We start from the raw sequence: 22,087 nt of genomic DNA on the forward strand, positions 1-22,087 counted from the left end.
AAACCGCTTTTGTGTGGAAAAGACTGGTAATATAACAAAATGACTGCCTCTCCGCTAATCTACATGTTTGGCATGACTTGTATTCATTTTGGAGCGAGCAAGGCTGTAGGGCTCTGCAACCAAAAAATGCAGTTTTTAAGAGTAGTCACGGACAATTTTACGACAGGTCGCTATGATTTATTATTACGGCACTACCATTTCACTTCCATGGGCTGATGGCTATGTTCCAAAATCCACGCTTGTGGTCTTGCCCACTTTACGTGCGCGTGCACGCCGCAGCGAGTAGGTGTGCAAGACTGTCCCAGGTCTGACAAATAAACCCCTTCATGCTAATATGAAACACGCTTGCGTTGCATTAAAAAGAAGAAGTTCAATGCAAAAACAGAAACTGATCATCGTTGTTGGGAGTAAGTCCCAAGTTGGGACTTTAAGCACTTAGGCTACTTGATTTCGTTTAAGGCCCTTTTATATTCTATAGCCTACGCGGGCACGCGTTTGTGTTGTTTTAACAACATAGCAACCAATAAGACAAATGACTATCGGCTGATGCATAATCTTATCTCATGTAATTAATTATAGACTGAAAGAAAGTGCAGAGAACTTCTTAGTTTCAACATTATTTATTCCTTATCAGACCCATTTCGTTCGCTGTCATTTTATGGCAGAAACAAAAGCGAAACGAGTCTGGGAAAATATCAACAGCAAAAAGTTATTTAACACAAACCAATTCCCAATTTGAAACTGGACTAAACTGCCTGAGAAATTGAAATATAGTGCACTGAAAGACCACATAGGCTATTCCTGTTGGCTATTTCCAAGACGCACTTTGTTTTTCTTTACCCTGTTTTAAAGAAAACGTATAAAGGTGACACAGAAAGAGAAGCAGAAATCAATTACAATTATTCTCTGTTGACAAAGCAATTAAACCCAGAGCGAAGAGCTAATCCAGCCGTATAGAGGCTTATCACCGGCGGCCGCAGATTTATGATGGTCACTGCAGCAGCGAGCATGTATAAAGTGATATCAAGACTGAGGAACTGAGGGGCCCTTAACATTGAATACAACTAACCATCGTTATTATATTGCTTGATTAACTGGTTGTGCACTTTATATCATATATTTAATCAAAATACATTATTATACAATCTTTAACAGCTCACTACATTCCAAAAACGAATTTACTTGTATGCACATGAACTATATTAGGTCTATTTATTGTAATGTGTGTTCAAGTTATTCATGCAAGTTATTATAATATTTTTCACAATAATAATTATTTCATAAAGATTCTATTTTCAATTCAGTGCTTCTCTGTTTAAAAATATCACTCCGGGGGCTGATGCTTGAATGCCCAAATGCAGTGTGCTTACATCGAAGCTAAAAATAGAAAATTACTCCTCCTTTGTCTTGCGTAAAAGTTTAACAAATGAGTACCTCCACTCCTCTGAAAACCTCGCCGACTTTTCACACTTGAGCAATATGTGTGGCAATGACGCATAAGGATATACGTGGGGCTTCGTTTGACGTGTAAACTAAGAACCATGAAATACAACATTGCTCAAATACTATAGAAAATATGCTACAAAAGTTTTCATTTATAGTGTAAAGTTAATTGTTTGATTTTAGTATGTTCATTCATTTAAATATAGGCTATAAAATCATATTTCCATGGCCTTATCTAAATAATAATAAAAAAAATGCCAGCTTTGACGCAGATCTGTGCATTGCTTGCAGGCTAAATAACTTGACTGCGATAAGATGTAATAAGAAAATATAAGAATGGGCCTGTTATCTATTTTTAATAATATTGCATGATGAAAAGTCGTTAGATAGGCTATCTATATGTACAGGACTCGGTCAGCTATGCAGTCCTCACGATGCCTGCGTCTGCAGAATCTTCTCCGTGCGTCAGATGAACATCTTTACATAGTCCTGAGGGACAAGTTTATTAATCAGTCACGAGCCAGTCCGTCCCCAAACGTAGTCTCGCGCTGCTTGTGTGTGTCACGAGCTCACGTCTTCGCTTGTTGCCCCTTTAAAAATCAGAATTGAAGGCCAATGATTTATCAAAGCCCTATTATCAAGAAAATGTCATGCGAAGGGTACTTTGCCATGCACTGACGCAAACCTGATCTTTCCCACGGAGATATAGAAAGCTTTGCACTTTGCACAGCCAAACTCAGTCTGCCTGCCGCCTTTCCAGCTGTTTTCTGCTATTAACCCACATTTGTTGACTCTGCACAAATGGTGAGTACAGCACATTCATTACTTTAGGCTTTGTGTGTTTTTGCTGTTAACAATTTACAAATTATTTAGAGTAGTTTTGGAAACGAAAAAGTATTTGTAAATGCGATAATTAACGAAGAGTCGCTGTCCAAGGTGCTGAAACTTTATTGCAGTTTTTTTTTTTTTTTTTTTTTACACAATTTCAAAGGAAATATTACTTGCGTATCCTGTTATATTATAGCATTAACATTTAATAAAAGATTATAACCTCAGTAGTAGCCTAGTAATAGCCTATTTCATATAGAATGACAGCCGAATTTATATATTTTTTGTTTGTATAGGTGTTTATATATAACCAGAATATTTTAACATATTTTAAAAAGGGTTTTAGGACTGTGTACTCCTATGGTGCAGTGTAATTGTTGGTGTAATGTTCCATGTTTGCACCCGGGTTTGCACTGCACACTTACACCGGGACTGGTGCCTGCCGCAGGGGGGAAAAGCCTCGGCCGAGCCCGGCAGCTTGTCTATTGCCCATAAAACCAGGGGATGTGCCGGGGTTGAATGACAGGAGGTAAATGAGGCGTAAAATTAAAGAATCTTTCTGTAATGGTAAAAGCAAGAAGCAAACAGCGACCGTCCGTGAGCTGAAAATCAAAGAAGTGGAGCAGACAATCGATCTAGCAAAAAACACATTGCAGAAGTTATAATATGTTAGCGTGAATATTTTGCTGTGCTGCCTGTGGGTAGGTTTGTATAAAATGTTGGGTCATTGTAGGTGTGAAGTAGCAATTATTCTGCTTCTGTCTAATGTGTATTTAACGTTTTAACGTTGCAGGATTTTTCCGAACACGGGGAAATGTTGAGACAGCCGTCAAACAGTATTCCGCCCCAGCCGTCGGGGGGAGCGGTTGGAGCTACAACTAATAACAAACCGGAGAACGGCAACCCGGTGCCCCAACCGCCGCCTGTAAACGAACGGAAAACTTTTTGTCCCTCGGAAAATAAACCGTGCGAAATGGAAGCCAATAAAGCATACGGGACGTTTAAAAACGCCGCACCTGGACCCACGTTTGCTCCCGTTAATTCTGCCGCGCGCAAGGATTCCGCCGGTAAAATGGATGGTTCGACCGGTAAAGCCACGTCGGACTTCATGTCTAACAATCAAAGTGCTGTAAGGATCGCGGCGGAGCATAACAACACCACCGGTGACTGGACCTCCATGAGCCAGACCACCATCATACTGGGTACAGATGGCAATACATCTGTTCTGCCTGGCACAGTGACCGGGGTAAGTGGTTACAAATGAACGTCTCAATAGGGTAGAATCAGCCAATCACCCCTGAGCACAAAGCTTTCAAACGGGGAGAGTCTTGAGCAAAAGAAAGCTGTGATGTTTTTTTTGTTTTGTTTTGTTTTGTTTTGTTTTGTTTTGTTTTGTTTTGTTGCATTGTTGAGCAAAACGAACTGCTACAATCAAGTTGCTGCTTTATCCGTTCCTTCCGTTACAGTTTAAATTCTGAGATGTTTGCGAGAACTTACCTAATTGAACTCACTTGCTGGGATTTTTTTGCTTAAAATAACCTAATAATGATTTAAAAAAATTGATAATAGCTTATAGAGGTTCGTCTCATTCAACAGAAACTGTCATTTGGTGCCACCACAAGCACAGTAAGCCTTAAAAATATAGTGTTTTATTGAGGCGTTTAACACTTTGCGGTAAGTAACGACGGTTATTTGGAGCAGCTTATTGTTGCTATGGTTACCTCCTAGCCGAAATCTATTCGCTGGCGTCTATTTGATTTTAGCGACATGTATAATATTCGCTGTGATGAAGTATTTTATCGTTAGCGACACGTTGCTGAAACATATATTCGCTTGTATGCTAAAAGAATATTTACTTTAAGACCCCTGAACCTTTTGTTTTCACTTTCGTAGCCTATAATTTGCACTTTTTTACGATGCAAGATAGTAGGCTATTAGTTTGGTTTTGTATTCTAAGTGTGGAAAACTAAAGATGTGAGACACGGTTCTCTTATTAGAATAAGTGTTTTGGACAGAAGGACGTTGTTCTTTAGTCTCTCAAAAGTGGACAGCGAAACGAAATCTGCTTCCAGTCTGGAAAGATTTGAACACTGATAGTGATTATTTCTGACAGCGCAATAATTACAGCAGATTTCACAAACAGGTCGAGTAAGAGGACGTGTCAAGGATCTGAATACATGAAATGCTGTAGGATACTGCTGCACTGCCTCTGAAACAAAACCCGCAGATCAAGAGTCACAACATTTGCTTTCTGATTGGAAATTAAGCTGCTGAGCTCTGCGTGTATGAGCTTTATCGTCCCCAGAGACTGGTTTCTGATGGCTGGTTGTATAGCAGGATAATGTGTTACATAAGAATCTGCTTATGGGACAATTCCCATTGGGGTTTTTCATCAGAGCCAAGGGCGACCCATTTATTCCCAGGTCACTGAAACGGCACAAAAAGTTGTTGGGGAAGCATCTGTGTAGGCTATTTGTTTTTTAAGTGATGAAATGTTAATACATGTATAATTGTATTGACCTGATGATGATTGTCATGATTGAATAACTATTAACAGCCCACAGCCGATAATACTAAACATTTAGTGGACTGTTCTTCCAGGATGATGATGATGATGATGATGCGGGAGGAGATGAGAATAAGGCCCGGGGGAACTGGTCCAACAAACTGGATTTTATTCTGTCCATGGTGGGATATGCCGTGGGGTTGGGAAATGTGTGGAGATTCCCATATCTTGCTTTCCAGAATGGTGGAGGTGAGAAATAATTAAGAGACAACACGCGAGAACTAAAGTAAATATTTTTGTGCTTGTACAAATCGATTTTTTAAATCGAAAACTAGTCGTTTGTCCGTTAGTAACGTAAACTTTCGTTAGAAGCAATTTAATTTTTTTTTAAATATAAATTAAAAATTCGTTTTATGGTTACAGGGATTCCATTTTAGAGTACGAATTACAAGGCGAAAGATTATTTAGGTATTATTCGCACACATTAAAAGTGTAGCCTATAATTAATGTTATATTTAATTTTATTATGTTTTAGTACATTTATTGTATTTATTTAAAATGATCTAATTGCAATAAAATAAAGTACTATTATCAAAATATTATTATGTATTTACTTTAATGCCAAAACAAATTAAAACTCACATTTAAAAATGGCGGGTAGGCTACTAAACTTTGGGAATTTGTTCAAGATGCACTACTATTGAGTCCTGACTTTTGTCCAATAGCAGCTGCTCTCTCTTTCTCTAGGTGCGTTTTTGATACCTTACCTAATCATGTTAGGCCTCGCCGGTATCCCTATATTTTTGATGGAGGTGTCGTTGGGTCAGTTCGCCAGCCAAGGCCCGGTGTCAGTATGGAAAGCGATTCCAGCTCTACAAGGTAAACTGACGTAACTTTATTAACTTCAGATCCTCAGATATGACGAGCACTGTTTGTGTTATATTAGTGTTTCCAGTGAAATGGTAATCGACTTTCCGCCTGCTTTAAGTGTAATTTCTATTATCTGGTTTTCATTTTGTTATTATAGGTTGCGGGATTGCCATGTTGATAATATCTGTCTTGATAGCCATATACTATAATATTATTATGTGCTGGACATTGTACTACCTGTTCGCTTCGTTGAAGGAGTCACTGCCATGGGCCACCTGTAAAAATGAATGGAACACCATCGAGTGCAAAGACAAAGACATGCTGCTTTTGGGTAAGGATGAGCGTCTTTATCTCTCTCTCTCTCTCTCTCTCTCTCTGTGAGTCCACCCCCCACAGCCCCCCTTCTTTTTTTTCTAACTAAAATGCGCAATGCGCAACCTGTATTTCAGGAATTAAGTAGCCTACCACTTAATTTAGGTTATTCAGTTTCCCTCTTTATACCCCAAACGCAACTGTGCTTTTTCATTTCACCAAAAGTTCTTATTTGATGACTTGACAGATTTTTTGTTTTGTTTTTTTGTCTGCTACAAAAATTGTAAAATCTTGCATTTTATCATCATACAATAGCTACAAATAGATTTGGCGTTTTTATTTTTTTATTTAGGATATTTGTGTCACATTGAAATGTGTAATTGTGAAAAAATGTTTTGTGCTTTTTATGCTTAAAAATCTAATCTAATTAGAATAAAAACTGTTTTTTTATGCATTTGATTGAATTTGTTAACATTATACGCTGTAATTCGTTTTAAAACGCTTTTCTCAATGTCGTGCTTTTGGTGAATTCAGCAGAAAATCTGCTTGCTTGACAAATTTACTGTAAGAGTTGGTGCAGTGCCGCAGTGAGATGCACTGCCACCTCGTGGCTTGTTTGAGTAGCGCTACTAAACCTGCACGTGAATCAAAGACAGTATTTTAGATGTGTGTGAAATGGGTATTTGTGCGACGTTTGTTTGATTTCTTGGACTTAAATTGTTTTAGAATGTTTTTTTTAATTTAGGCAGTGAATGACGATGAAAAACAGGAACATTTTTCACGTTCATTCCAAGTTCTGTCATTGTTTCTTCTGGCCAGACACCTGTATACTAAGGGACAGAAACATCACGTCAGTCAAGAACACTACATTCTGTTTATCTGCAAATGCTGTCGGGAATTTAAGTAAACTGTTAAATGTAACAATGGACAATAAAACCTATGTCAGCCCTAGTGAGGAGTATTTCAAGTAAGTGTGCTTTTCTATCTATCCGTCAGTGTTTAAAGGTGTTTTATGTTTAATTTTGTAAATGTATGTGAATCTTTCTGCTTTCTTGATAGGTATAATGTGTTGCATATTTCCAAGGGTATTGAATACCCGGGTGATATTCGTTGGCCCTTGGCTGCTTGCCTTTTCCTGGCTTGGCTTATTGTTTATGCCTCTTTGGCTAAAGGGATCAAGTCTTCAGGGAAGGTAAGAAAATAGGCTGACTATTTTCTCTCCTTATTTCTCATTTACAGGAACTATGTTAAAAGAGGCCTCATTCTGATCCTATACAACCCACTTCCTTTGTGGGAAGGCAAATCTAGTCAGTCATCCTCTTTAAAGATGAAATACAAATCAGACTTTTTCAGGAACTACTGTTCAAAAGTTTGGGGTCGGTAAGATTTTTAAATATTTTTTTGAAAAATTTGCATGCACATTTGCTATTGCTCACCAAGGCTGTTTATTTGATGAAAAATACAGTAAAAACTGTAATATTGTAAAATTTGATAACTGAAAAATAAGTGTTTTCCGTTTTAATATATTTTAAAATGTAATTTATTCCTGTAATGGTAAATTTTCAGCATCATTACTCCAGTCTTCAGTGTCACATGATCCTTCAGAAATCATTCTAATAGGTTGATTTGCTGCTCAAGAAATGTTTCTTATTATTATCAAAGTTGAAAACAATTGTGCTGATTATCTTTGTGGAGACATGATCATTTTTTAGGGTTCTTTGATGAATAGAAAGTTAAAAAAAAATACCATTTATTTAAAATTTAAAAATCTTTTGTAACATTACAAATGTCTTTACTGTCTCTTTTGATCAATTTAATGCATCCTTGCTGAATAAAAACTATTAATTTCTTTAAAAAAAACTTCTTGCTAACCCCTGATCTTTGAATGGTACTTTACATAAAAATGCCTAATATTATTAAGGTTTCAATAGCCATTTGTGTGATTTATTGGTGAATTTGGGTGTCAAGACAAGTCAGTTTTTGTAATTAATGATATTTATTAGCAGAGTCTCTTTTTTGGGGAGTCTCCCTCTTAAAAATGAGAATAAATTAAGTAATATAACAATCACTTGGCAGAAACATTAGACAGTTCCTATTAGACAGTACTAAAACTGTGAGTAATTAAAGGTGCTCTAAGCGATGTCTCGCGTTTTTAGGCCAAAATATTTTTGTCACATCCAGCAAACATCTCCTCACTATCCGCTAGCTGCCTGTCCCCTGAACACACTGTAAAAAAACACGGTCTCTGTAGTCGCCACAAGCTCCAAAAACGGCAACAAAAACTACCTGGTGCAGCCTGGACCACGAAACATAATAAACATGCTCCAGCCAATAACCGACAAGAATGATTTTAAATGCGCGTTCATGACTGTTTCAGGAAGCACAGAGGGGAGGGGGAGGAGGAGGAGGGAGGGTCTAGCTAGCCTCTGTTTTGTTTGACAACACTTCGAACGTCAACAGGAAGTTACTCCACCCAGGATCGCTTAGATCGCCTTTAAGTAGAAATAACCCCAATTTTTAAATGTGTGTTTTTTTAAATTTGGCAAAATAAATATTAGATGAATTAGATTGGATATTAGATGAATATTAGATAAGGCTGTAAGACAAACAAAAGGTTGGCATAAACTACTAGATAAGCTACTAAATAGGTTACTAGTAATCTCTTTGATTAAATCATTGTTATTCACTTGTATATGTGTTGATGTTTGTTGGTCTTTCACAAAGCTATTTTTCTTGTTTTCAGGTGGTGTATTTCACTGCCACATTCCCTTACGTGGTGTTGGTCATCCTGCTGATCCGAGGGGTCACTCTCCCTGGGGCCGGTTCTGGGATCCTTTACTTCATAACACCCAAATGGGAAAAACTCAATGATTCCAAGGTAATAAAAAGAATGGTGTATATTTTATTATTTTTATTCACTATATTTGATGGTGAAATGTTTTCTCTTTGATGTACTTTCCTCTAGATTCAATCTCATTAGGGCCCGAGCACCAAAGTGCGAGGACCCTATTGGATTTCGTCTGTTTATTATTATTATTTTTCTTATGTTTCTTTCTGTCTTTCACTTCAACTCAAGGTGTGGAAGGATGCTGCTACCCAGATCTTCTTCTCTTTGTCTGCAGCATGGGGTGGTCTTATAACCCTGTCATCCTACAATAAGTTCCATAACAACTGTTACAGGTAACCAGCACTGTCACTGATTGCACGTTTGAGGTATATATATATTCAGCAAGGACACGTTTAATTGATCAAAGTGGAAGGTAAAGAAATGTATAATTGTTACAAAAGATTTCTACTTATATAAGTAGAAAATAAGTTTTGTAAATGTATGCTGAAACAATGGATCATAGTTTCCTCAAAAATATATAACAGCACAGCTTTTTAAACATTGATAATAATAACAGTAATAAATGTTTCTTGTGCACCAAATCAGCATATTATAATGATTTCTGAAGGATCATGTGACACTGAAGACTGGAGTAATGATGCTAAAAATGCAGCTTTGCATCACAGCAATAAATAACATTTGAAGATAATATTTAAATAGAAAACACTTATTTTAAATTGTAATAATATTTCACAATATTTCTGTTTTTACTGTATGTCTGATCAAATAAATACAGCCTTGGTGAGCATAAGAGACTTACATAAAAGTTTTGTTGAGACTAATGTAATGAATAAACAAGAGTCAGTGTAATATCTGAATTATAGAATGTAAACAAACGAGTTTCTTTAACCAACAAAAAGAGGATAATTATTATCATTTTAAAACTAATATTGCAAAACTATCTGCCCAAGGAAATGTAAACATTCAATAGATGCTTTTACTCAAAATCTGATCTATGTGTTAAGAATATTATTTGTGATTTAAAATGACATTGTGCGCTCTGTCTCTTTTGTTTTGTAGGGATACTCTCATTGTGACGTGTACTAACAGTGCCACCAGTATTTTTGCTGGTTTTGTCATTTTTTCGGTTATTGGTTTCATGGCTCATGAGCTCAAAGTCCCCATCGAGAGTGTGGCAGATGAAGGTACATGTGCATGTGTTTGTGGTTGGTAAGCTATTATGAACTATGATCAGATGTTTGGTGTTGGTGTAATTGGAAATATATAAAGCTCATCACATTGTTTCCACTATTATCAGATCTAAAAGGCTTTTGATCAGTCTGGTTTGTAAATATGCTCTTTTTGTAGGTCCAGGAATTGCGTTTGTGGTGTATCCAGAGGCTCTGACCAGGCTGCCCTTGTCACCTTTCTGGGCCATCATCTTCTTCCTCATGCTGCTTACGCTTGGTCTGGATACTATGGTAATGGCAAAAATGAATCTTGATTTACAGTTTTTTCTTCAGTTGTTATGTGATAGCTCAAGTGTGTCACACATGTCCTGAAAAGTCAAGCCAAAACATTTCGATCGCCCCCTGGTGACTGGCTGCAGTATAGGTCATAAATCCTGCCTTCTCCATGTAATCGAATGGGACACTAGCCAAACTAAAAAAAATTCAATCCAAATAATATTGGTTTCTGTCATTTTGGGTAGTTCTTATCACGCTGATGTATGTTCAAGTGTTTGTTTTTCCAATAAGTTTGGTTTTACTTAGGGTGCGTTTACACGACAATGATGTACTAAAAACGGAAAAGTTTTTCCTTTGCATTTCTCACGTACAGACGACAACATTGTCAAAATTGTCCCCGTTCACACGTATCCATGAAAACAACTAAAATGCTGTATTATTCATGCCAGGCCAGTAGTTGGCGATGTCACTTTGTAAAGAAACACCACGTGCCTATAGAATTGAACACGTAACACGCATAACGTCACCATTTTCACAAATTCGCGTTTTTGTAGTTTACATGGGGACAATAATGGTATCATTTTCAAAAACTTGTTCTTTGAAACCCCTTTTCAAAAGTCAGCGTTTTCAGGCCCCCAAAATGCTGTTGTCGTGTAAATAAATGGCCAAAATGCATCAAAAGTTCTCCATTTTTAGTGGCCGTTTATTTTGATGTTATAAAAGAGCAGTAGCCCCTCACTGCAGAACACTCGAGATCCAGGGGGTGGAGTCGGATAGGTTAAAGGATTAGTTCACTTTTAAATAAACTTTTCCTGATAATTTACTCACCCCCATGTCATCCAAGATGTCAATGTCTTTCTTTCTTCAGTTGAAAAGAAATGAAGGTTTTTGATGAAAACATTCCAGGATTATTCTCCTTATAATGGACTTTAATGGGCACCAAACGGTTGAAGGTCAAAATTAGTTTCACTGCAGCTTCAAATTGTATAAAACGATCCCAGATGAGAAATAAGGGTCTTATCTAGTGAAACCATCGCTCATTTTCCAGGGAGCGGAGACGGGTAGGTTTAGGGATATGTAAAAGGGGAGGAGTTGGATCTAGAGCCAACTCCACCCCTTGGATCTTGTGTTCTGCACTGAGGACCATCTCAAAAAAAAGGGTTTAATGTCATGATTGACAGCTGTGCTTGTAATTGAGTCTGCGGGAGTATGGATACTGCAGGCTCCACCTCACGATCACTACTGCGCAGACTCTGAATGACGTAATCGGGGCACAATGTTAACCGCCATTTCTGGGATATTTTGGCTTCATTTTTCTACAGTGGAAGGAAGACATGTCATCCATGCTTTTTTACAGTATGTGATAGCTGAATAAATGAAATAAATAACTAAATCACTTTTGGTTCCTCTCTAGTTTGCCACCATAGAAACTATAGTGACGTCTGTTTCTGATGAGTTCCCCAAGTACCTGCGCACACACAAGCCTCAGTTCACTTTGATTTGCTGTTTGTCCTTTTTTGTGCTGGGTTTCCCCATGATTACTGAGGTAGGACATTTACTATTATTCCCAACTGCAAAACCTTTACCATTATAGCACACTTTAATTAAAGTGGCTCTCTGCTAAACAATATAAAAGCAAGTAAATAAGAAAAGTAAACACACTGGAACGGAATTTCTAAAGCAGATAATTGGAATGGTCAGGAATGAATGTTAATTTGTCTTTTTTTTAATTAAAGTGATTCATTGGGTGATTTTTAGATTAGGATTCATTAGATAACTATTTGTATTTTGAATTGTGTGTATGTGTGTGTGTGTTCACCTACAGAGTGGTATGTACATGCTTCAGCTGGTGGACACATATGCAGCCTCTTACTCTCTGGTCATCATTGCCATATTTGAACTGGTTGGAATCTCATACATTTATGGTGAGTTTCATTTATCTGTAGATTTTAGGGCCTCAGTAATTTATTTTAGTGCACTGCAGGGATCTGATTTTTTTTAGGTAATGAACAAAGAAAATTACAAATATCTAAACAAACTAACAAACAATCAGGCAGGCAGGCAGCAATGAGTGTGCTCAAGCTAAAAATCTTGCTAAGTCAATTATTAGTTAGTTTAGTTATATAAATGTGTAAGATAGATAGATGCATAAATATAAGACTTTCTTTCTTTCTTTCTTTCTTGTTGGTGCAGGTCTACAACGGTTCTGTGAGGACATCGAGATGATGATTGGGTTCCAGCCAAACAGGTTTTGGAGAATCTGCTGGGCTTTTGTCACACCAACCATTCTCACAGTATGTCCACCTTATACAGATGAAACAAAACAGGGGTTTATATATACCCATTCCTGCAGATACCTGTGACACACATCCAACGCCAATGCATGCACACATTCATCAGTGCTATAACTGTTGGATAATACGGCCACTGACCCTCTCTCTCTTTCTCTTTCCCTAGTTTATTTTGGCACTTAGTCTGTACCAGTGGAAGGTGATGACATATGAGGATTACACTTATCCGACCTGGTCAATGGTCCTCGGCTGGCTTATGGTCATCTGTTCTGTTATATGGATTCCCATTATGTTTGTTATCAAGATGCACCTCGCACCTGGAACCTTAATTGAGGTAAGGGAGGGGTGTTTGGGTCTTAACATTTTATTTCAATAGTCCACTTTAGACATTATACTAACTATGGCTGCGTCCAGAAGCTTAGGCCGCTGACTTTTTGCCTCTGACTTCACAAGCAACGTTTGCACACAAAGGTATCTCTAATTTCTTGCTAGAAATGTCAAAAACCACCAACTGCAACTTTCAGACCATCTTTGATTCTTTATTTTAAAGTTACCATCAAACGGAAGCGAAAGTGTTTTCTTCCCTATTGTGATGTGTATCAGATTGAAACAGCTTAAAGATGTAAGGCAGGGCTTGATTTTGTCCTTCAGGAATTGATTGGATTATAGGAAATGAAGGAACTTTATGGACGCAGATCTGATTTCCAGTTTGAAGTCAGTTGTGGAGGATATACAGTCAAACCAAAACTTATTAAGACATTTTTTATATTTTTGATATATTTTTTACTAGTGGGTGCAGGACACTATAGTTAATTTATGTAAGTGAGGATAGCAAAATAAAGTAAACTGTAACATATTCATACAGTGGACGACCAGTAAAATTGATAAAAATTTGGGACCAAAAATTATTCAGACACTTTGACCTGACCATGTTTTGCTTAAGTGTTATCTGACATAATTAAGATAATTTTTTTTCACAGTTTAACTCTGAGATCTTGTCATATTTTATTACCATTTTTTTTAAATTATAGTGTATAAACTGTAATAATGAATGAATGTTCAAGGTTTCTGAATACATTTTGGTTTGACTGTATAGTCCGCCCCTCCGCTGAGACACACATCATGAAGAGAACAGTGAAAAAATGATGTGCACAGATAAATTATTTTTAAAAATAATGAAATTATTAGCACTGCAACATTCTGTAAAAAAAAATAAGAATTGACAATTTTGATTTCATGGCAACTTTAACTGTCACACAACTGAAAGCACAGGATTGTTGGGATATCAAAGGCAGCAAAGGACACATCTATGCTGCCTTCAAAAATCGATCAGATGAAGGTATCTCAGGAGACAGGGAGTGAAGCTAACAATGGATTCGGACGTGCCTTGATGCCTTCCTACTTTGGAATGCATCCACCAAAGGCAGCATTTTTAAACTTTCGGACACAGCTCATGAGTAACTTTGCAACTAATTGTCAACTAGCAGTCATTAGAGTATTAGTACTGCTTAATATCTGCTAACACTTTATTTTGATGATCCCCAACAGACATTCTAGTGACTTTAGCAAATTTAGTAAGTAACTTTGCAAGTACATGTCAACTTAACCCTAACCTAACAGTCTACTAGTACTCTAATGAGAGTTATTTATAGTTAATAGAATGTCTAAAGTGGACTATGAAAATAAAGTGTAACCATTTGGGTTGTTTCCTTTTTTACTTTAGAGTTATTGAAAAACAGTCAGTGTTGTAAACTCTATAAGAAACATTTATGGTAATTTATGCATAAAATTCATAAAGTTCATGAACATTTTTTATATCAACATCAAGATTTTAGGTTAATATTTTTAGTCTAGGTCCTTTAACTCAACTTTTATTTTTAAAGCACTTTCAAAACCATAAGAATGGACCAAAGTGCTGTACATAAATAGTATATAACTCTAAAATAATACAAACATAAAATAGCAACAAAACATAACACCAGTATAAATCATACAATCATTCACATTTAACAAACAGGTTCAGGTTCACTTTTAACAGGAAACAGGTTCAATTTTATCCCAAAGTTTTTCATAATTTTAACCACCTTTTGCCTTCACTATAGTTTATTATATTTAGTCCTGTGAGATCTTTGAGTCTGTGAGATCTTTGAGATCTTCTGCATGCATAATAATTATAAAATTAGAATTAAATCTCCATGGATATATATAACATGGAATTCACATAAACAATATAAACAACAAAAATTATGCATCAAAGTAATATGTTTTCGATCGTTTTAAAATATTCTGTAACTTCTTTGAGTTTTGAAAGATCAAACAAAGCCATTCAGTCAATATCTACAGGATAGGATGCAAACCAAGCACCCAGCATGCAATTCTGATGGCTTGTCTCTCTTTCCACAGCGGCTGAAGTTGGTTTGCTCTCCTCAGCCTGACTGGGGTCCATTCCTGATGAAACACCGCGGTGAACGCTACAAGAACATGATCGACCCACTGGGCACCAACTCCCTTGGCCTCAAACTTCCCCCTAAAGATTTCCAGCTATCAGCCCAATATCAATAAACCTCCTCACTTCTCTGTGAGTGCAAAATTTCCCGAGGCCTCTGAGGGTGAGACCTGCACTCACATCAAACTCTTTGCCCATTCAACCTCCCCTTTTGTCCTTAGCGTTCTCTTTCAGCCATATCCCCCCCCTCTTCTGGCACTTTTAGAGGGGTCTTTCAGGTGGAAAGCACAGACAACTCCCTATTATTATTCGCAGTCATTCTGACATTTGGAGGTCTTTCACGCACATTCTGATACACCGATCCCAGCTGAACCTTTTTCTCAGAGGCAATATAATGATGCAGTTGCAACTGTTGAGGCAATATTTGACTGATTGTGCATCATGCAGTGATTGTTTTTTATTTTTCTTTATTCTGAAGCGACTGCTGATGTTAAAAAGAAAAAAGAAAAAATGAGGAGAACAACATTTATATTTCTTGTCTATTTGCTTGTCATCTCTTAAATGTAGCAAACACAAATGAGATAAACTGCTGAGTAGTGCACAGAGAACTCAAAATCTTTTCTGGCATCGTACTATCATCGTACTATTGCTCTCCACTTGTGTCCACTTATAGCTGTACCTTGTGCCTCAGACTTCCTCTATTTATAAAATACTGCATAGTATAGTGCGTATTAATACTACATTATGGAGGGAAGTGAGCACATTTCAGTCTCTGTGAATTATAAGCTATCCTACTCTTTCTAACAATTTACTGACCTGTCGGAAATATCTCTACAGTGTTATAGAAGCCAAACTCATAGTGTAGGTTCCAGTAGTATAGATCCATTCCTTTATTCAAAGAAAATTTAGCCATGCAAAACTGTAATAGTACCTTTCAATGTTGTTTAGAGTAGTACTCAACGGCCAACTAGCAGTTATGTATGTATACTAATATTTAGAGTATGCTTTCAAGTATGTGTCGTGATCTGTTCATAGACTTTGTGAATCCTCCTATTCTTATGCAGTACACAGTTATAGTGGAGTACACAAAAGAAAAGTAGAGGAAAAACTAAGGAGTGTGGTATGTGTGGCAAGCCAATCGTCTCATGAAACGTGTATATTTTAGAAACGACATGTTTAAACACTGACATAGCTGACACGCTATTTTTAACAATTGCTCGCAGAGGATATATACATTAGAAAAAAAAGGAAACTTCTGTGATAGATGCTTGGGGACCACACTCCTTTTTTTAAACATTTTTCATCTCTGTCTGTCTGTTCGTCTTCATGAAACAGGGTCTCAGGTATTACTCCGTTCCATCAACCTTTTTAGATGTTGGATTAGCATTGAACACATTTGTGGAAGCTTTATACACTGCCCGGCCAAAAAAAAAGTCGCTGTTTGGATTTTAATAAGCAAATACATAAGAGCCTCTGACTGGATCATTATTGCTGTGATTATTATGTTTCATGTTATATGTTTGGGAACAATTCTTCTAATCCTAATTGATGGAAAAAAATTAATTGTTGGATTTACTTAAAAAAAGCAGCATCAAGTGGTTCCACACAACTATATTGAGTAATTTGTACAAATAACAGTAAACACAAATCATTTGAATTTGTTACTGTTACATAATATTCATATGTGCAGTTTACTTAATAATGTTATGTTACATTTATAAAAGTTTATTATGTGAGGTGAATACATTTATTGACTTAATGTACCTTATTAAATTAACAATTTGCTCTACAAAATGCACTAAAAAAATAACTCGCTGACAAACTCAATTTAATTGAGTGCAGGAATTCCATCCTATAAACATGCGTTTATGAGTGCACTCTTCTGCATAATGGTAACCACAAAATTCAAAAACATTACAGAAACTCCTCTAAATGTCCAACATAACTGAACATTAAACACTAACAACTAAACTAACAACATCTTTCCCTTTACTGAAAAACGCATAAAATAACACTTTAATCTCTAAGTTTACTCTGCTAATGAAGTCCCTTGCAAAGCATGCTGGAAACTACGGATCAACTGCCCAGTTAGTTATGTCAACATTAATTTGTGCATTTCACTCAGCAATGTTAAGTTGACTGAACAAACACTAAAGCTGACAATACTCATTTTTAGTAGAAACAACTCATTTAAATTAAGTTCATGTAGTTACATGAGTTTTTTAAGTAATGTGAACATGGATGGTTATTTAATAAATTAAAAGCTGCACACTCCATCATTTAGGGTTAGAAGAACTGTTGCCAAACATATAACATGCTAGAAACATAATTATCACTGCAATAATGATCCAGTCATTGACTCTTAAGAATTTGCCTATTTAAACAGCAACCTTTTTTTTTTTTTTTTTTTGCCTGGGCAGTGCATGTAATTCACATTAAACCCATTCCCTATAAGATTCGTAAAAGTGCACATTTTCAGAAAATTATGCCATATATTGACAATTTGAATACTTCATATTGTATTATTAGTGTCCCATTTCTAGCTATTGGACTGTAAATAATGGCTACAGATAGAATGCTCTTGTAGTATTGCTTTGGGCAACAGGTTTTTAGTTCTGGTTAGTTGTTGTGCTGGTCAAAGCTGACCAAACTTGAGTACAAAAAGCACTTTGATTAAACATCACGCAAAAATATGTGGTTGCTTTCCACCACCACATCATTGATAAAAAGCCTAAATGAAAAGACAAGTACTACTTTTTTGTTAGTTCTACTGTATGTATACCTATACGATTAGTAGTGTGGATATGATTTAGTTAGTACTACTACAAGTGAAGCGAACCACACTGCCCACGCAATGCAAATAATAACACTGAGAATAATAACTTTGCCTGGGAGTGATGTGTTTCAAAAGCCATGTAATATGCAGATACTACACTAATCACCTTGATTATATAGAGCATTTTAAAACAGAAAAAGAAAAAAGGTGTTCCTCAGTATGTTAGTGCCGCAAAAGAGATGCTTTTTCTGATACATGTTTAATCTTACTCTCTGTGTAGTATATGTGTGTGTGTGTGTGTGGATGTGTGGAATAATATGCAGCGCTTAATATTTAGATTTATATTTGTCCAACCATCCAGACATGGTCAAATGCAGCCTGGCAGTCAGTTTGAGGTCCTCGTAGGGCTTGGTTACATTTGTATGCAAGAACAGAAGCTCCAGGTTACGTAGCACAAACAAACAGTACACAAAGCACACGTTAATTGTATACGGCTGCTATGATCATTGTTGTAATATTTGAGGTTCTGGATGGAATTTCTGTTAGTCCTTGTGTTGCTGTACGTCTGTCCGAGAGTTATTGTTACAACCCCTTCAAGTAACACGTAATCTGTGGGAAAAAAGTAATAGGTAACGGTCTTGCATGTGCTGTTTGTGTTGCTGTGGATTATTTGTCCATGTATGCTTCCCCTTTATGCTCCTTTTCTCGAATGTGTCCCTCACTTAGCAGCTGCAGCTGAGTTTACCACCTTTTCCTACCTACAGGGCGACACTGGGCAGTAGGCAACCAAAGAAGGAGAACTTCTCAAAGGGTTCTGAAAAAAGCTTAAAAAGAACATATATTCTAAATGAAAAAGACATATATGTATACATATATATACAAATATCCTATATATAAATATGAAGAAATTAAATATATTATTCTGTGTATTTAGGAGACTGAGATACTGCCACTCATCCTTCATTATTGATGTGTGCCAATATGTTATGACATCTTCAGGTAACCTTTGGCCTTATAGATGTCCTCTGGTAATAAATATATATGTATTTCAGAATAATGATACAGAGTAGCTTCCAATCAGTCATTATGTGGTCAGTCTATATTGTAATGTATGTCGTGTCATTTGGCACTTTACTGTGGACCTATCGGAGCATAGGTAAAATTTCTTATTACTTGGGTAATGTCATATATTTCTGTGTGTTTTACATGAGGGAAATCTGCCTATGGATACAGATATGTACCTCCAACAGATCATGGCATCATTTGAGTTGAATTGTAGAGTATAAATATGAAAAATATCTAGATTTTGAATCCTGTGCCAGACAAAAAAAAAAAAATGTAAAAACGTACAAAAAGAGGAAAATAAACATATATGAAAAGGCATAATTTATTTTAAATGTCATTAATCCTTGAGGCCCTACCTCAGATTTTGTATTTATGTATAGAAATGCAATTTGAATCATAGTATCTTTGCCAATAATACAATAAAAGACCATATTTATCATAAAATGTATAACCTCTTAATCAATAAATAAATGTTAATGTTTTCAACTCCAGTTGTGTTCTTATATGACTGAGGTTTTTTGAGTAATATCGAGTTCTAACACATGTGCACACATAACTTACACACGCATGACATTGGGTGATGCAAGAAAGACGAAATATTGCAATTTTAATGCCACTAAGTGGGATTTCTATGTAGTGAAAGATAAAAAAAAAAAGTTTCTTGACTGAATGGGCAACAGCTTTAAAAGAAATCCCATACCAATAAGTGTTAACAGAAATATCTTTGATAATGCACATTGAGGAAATCTGTCAAATGTTTTTCATCCATTTTTTATAAGCACTGTGCCCTCCTACTTTTGAGTGTTTTTATCAGAAAACTCATTGATCAAAAACTAGTTAATGCATTTGAAACAGAAATATTGTCAATTGATCATAACATTGCTGATTGTTTTATACAGTCAATTATAAAGGTCAGAACTGCTTCTGCATTTTGCATTTTAATTGTCAAATAAATATATTCTTTTAATTGATTATACTGTAGGTCATTTCCTTGAAAGATATTTCACACTTAAAGGCACAATATGTAAGATTTTTTGATTAAACACCAGAACAATGTCATATATTTTGTTGACATGTGTACTAACATTATCCCAAATGTTTCCAAGAATGTTTAAATCTACAGAAATAAGCAGTTTTAACCAGGACATGGACCTTGTCCGTGTGTCGCTTATTAATGACATCATACCCGCGTTACCCTTGATTTCCGTTTTTCTTGTTTTATTTTGTATAAACCATGGAAACACCAAAGACTTTTTAATATATTATGTGTTTTATTAGACTGTAGACTGCAACTGTTTGGATATGTTCATAAACAAATATCTAATCATGTTATATAGCTCAACACAGTAAGTCTTATTGTTTAAATCTCATTTTCTTAATTTACCGCGAGTACCATGTTTTACCATGCCCAATATTTATGTAGCTTACTGCAGTGTGCAACAGTTATCTCATAGTAGCTGCTGAGTGAATGCAGAGTAGCATTATAACAACTTTCAACACACAAATGTATCTAATATGATAAACAGTGCTGCATTACCATACGCATGACCGGAAGAAGCAGATGAAATAATTTCAAATGATCATTACAAATCCAGTAATTCTCTTGGTGTCTCCCAGCTATGTATATCCATGATCTTTTTATTTAATCTCTTAGTTTTCCTCTGACTGCGAGTATGTTAATTCTGTGTTGTTCACATTCTCTGTTTTGGGCTAGAAATATATTTTAATGATAGAATATTAAACATCTATTAAAATATGATTTTAAGCATGTTGAATATTTGAAGTATCCTGATATGTTTCTCCCATTATTAGAAATTTAGTTTTTTGTTGTTGTTCAGCTGAAGCTACAAGAACTGGAGCAGAACAGTTTTGAAGTTTGAACCAGAACACTTAAAAGTGCCCATCGCCTGGTGTGCAGCATTGTAGAGTATCAGGTTGAACTCTCACTGCTGACTCTGGATATTATTAATTAATAAAAATATTAAATTTTATCTTCTACATGCAGAATCATTTTAAGCATCTCTTAGACTATATACAGTATCACACTGAATAACTGTTTTTTATGAATTGTTTATATTGTGTCAGAAAGTTAATATTAACTTTACACATTCACATGCATATGAAATGAATTATAATTTAGTCAAATTATCTGTAGAAGACTATACCTGCAAGTGCAACAAACCTTTCTTCAGATGTCAAATGTTCAAAGAGAATGATCTTGAAAGCGATATAAATTGAGTGTTGATGTGGAGACTTTGTGAACATTACATGTAACTTGACCGCTTTAGCATTTTCCTGTCATGTGGTCAAATGTGTCAATTTATTGGGTTTTTGGTTTTAGAGTAAAGAAAGCTTTATTGTGCAATGTATAGGCATATAGGTCTTTTTTTTTTTTTTTTTTTTTTTTTTTTTTTTTCAAATAATTCATATCACTAAGTTCCAAAAGGTTAAAGGTTTAGCTAAGATACATTTTAATAGGCCTATATTTTTAGTGCTAAAACAAGAGGATCAACAATAATGGAACAAATAATAAAGTTGACATCTTTTAAAGAAGTATGCACATATTACATGCATTATTTTCAGGTTGCTGTGGATTTTATCACTTTACTGGCCAAAATCTACGACGTCAGAGTCAGGCTGAACTTGAACCTCAAAAATGTAGTTTAAAAGCAATTAAAGTCCCCCTGCAGTCAATAATGTTTATCCCTTAAAACTTAAAAATCTTTGATAATCAAAACGACATATTTTAAAGTTTTTTCCCCTTAGAAAAAAACATTTCTTCTTGCCTTAAAATAACTTTAATGTAACTCTACATCCTTGCTTTATTTAATATATACGCAAATTCATGGATATGCAAATGAATCTCCGCCTCCACTCAATCACACCAGCTCGGACTTGATCCACTCGGTCAATATAAACTAAACAATGGCAAGTGAAAATATCGGTTTAATTAAGCCATATATGTTTGAACCAGAAACTGATTCAGGAGAAGAAGAGGAAGAGCGAATTATACAGGGTTGTCCACAAGTCGATGGCTGCGTCCAAAAACTGGAAAATGCTGCCTTCGGAGGACACATTTCAAGGTAGGAAGGCACGTCCAAATCCAATGTTAGTTTCACTTACTGTTTCCTGACGGATGAGCCCTTCCGAATGGAATGCAGGGAGAGTCGGAAACATTTGAGTTCTTGAACTGCATTTCAATACAAACTGCTTAATCTGTGCAAATTCGATTGTCAACAGCAGGGGGAGTAAAACAA

At 35.9% G+C, this 22,087-nt stretch overlaps 1 protein-coding gene across 2 annotated transcripts; it reads left to right on the top strand.

The window, feature by feature from the left end:
• Positions 1 to 1,783: 1,783 nt before the first annotated feature.
• Positions 1,784 to 17,143, top strand: slc6a5 (solute carrier family 6 member 5). 2 transcript variants are annotated; one of them, XM_048185434.1, is made up of 16 exons: positions 1,784 to 2,247; positions 3,065 to 3,517; positions 4,873 to 5,026; positions 5,525 to 5,656; positions 5,805 to 5,978; positions 6,779 to 6,926; positions 7,019 to 7,151; positions 8,703 to 8,837; positions 9,036 to 9,139; positions 9,867 to 9,991; positions 10,155 to 10,267; positions 11,667 to 11,798; positions 12,078 to 12,177; positions 12,446 to 12,546; positions 12,710 to 12,877; positions 14,947 to 17,143. In XM_048185434.1, the coding sequence occupies exons 1-16, from the start codon at positions 2,245 to 2,247 to the stop codon at positions 15,103 to 15,105; spliced, it is 2,334 nt and encodes a 777-aa protein (XP_048041391.1). In that variant the 5' UTR covers positions 1,784 to 2,244; the 3' UTR covers positions 15,106 to 17,143. The 2 variants fall into 2 exon arrangements, with proteins under 2 accessions (XP_048041391.1, XP_048041392.1); XM_048185435.1 differs by lacking the exons at positions 1,784 to 2,247; positions 3,065 to 3,517 and adding an exon at positions 3,586 to 4,735 and having other exon boundaries at positions 14,947 to 17,142.
• The last annotated feature ends 4,944 nt before the right edge of the window (positions 17,144 to 22,087 follow it).

This window comes from Megalobrama amblycephala, linkage group LG3 (assembly GCF_018812025.1).
Source record: "Megalobrama amblycephala isolate DHTTF-2021 linkage group LG3, ASM1881202v1, whole genome shotgun sequence".
NCBI classification, from domain to species: Eukaryota; Metazoa; Chordata; class Actinopteri; order Cypriniformes; family Xenocyprididae; genus Megalobrama; species Megalobrama amblycephala.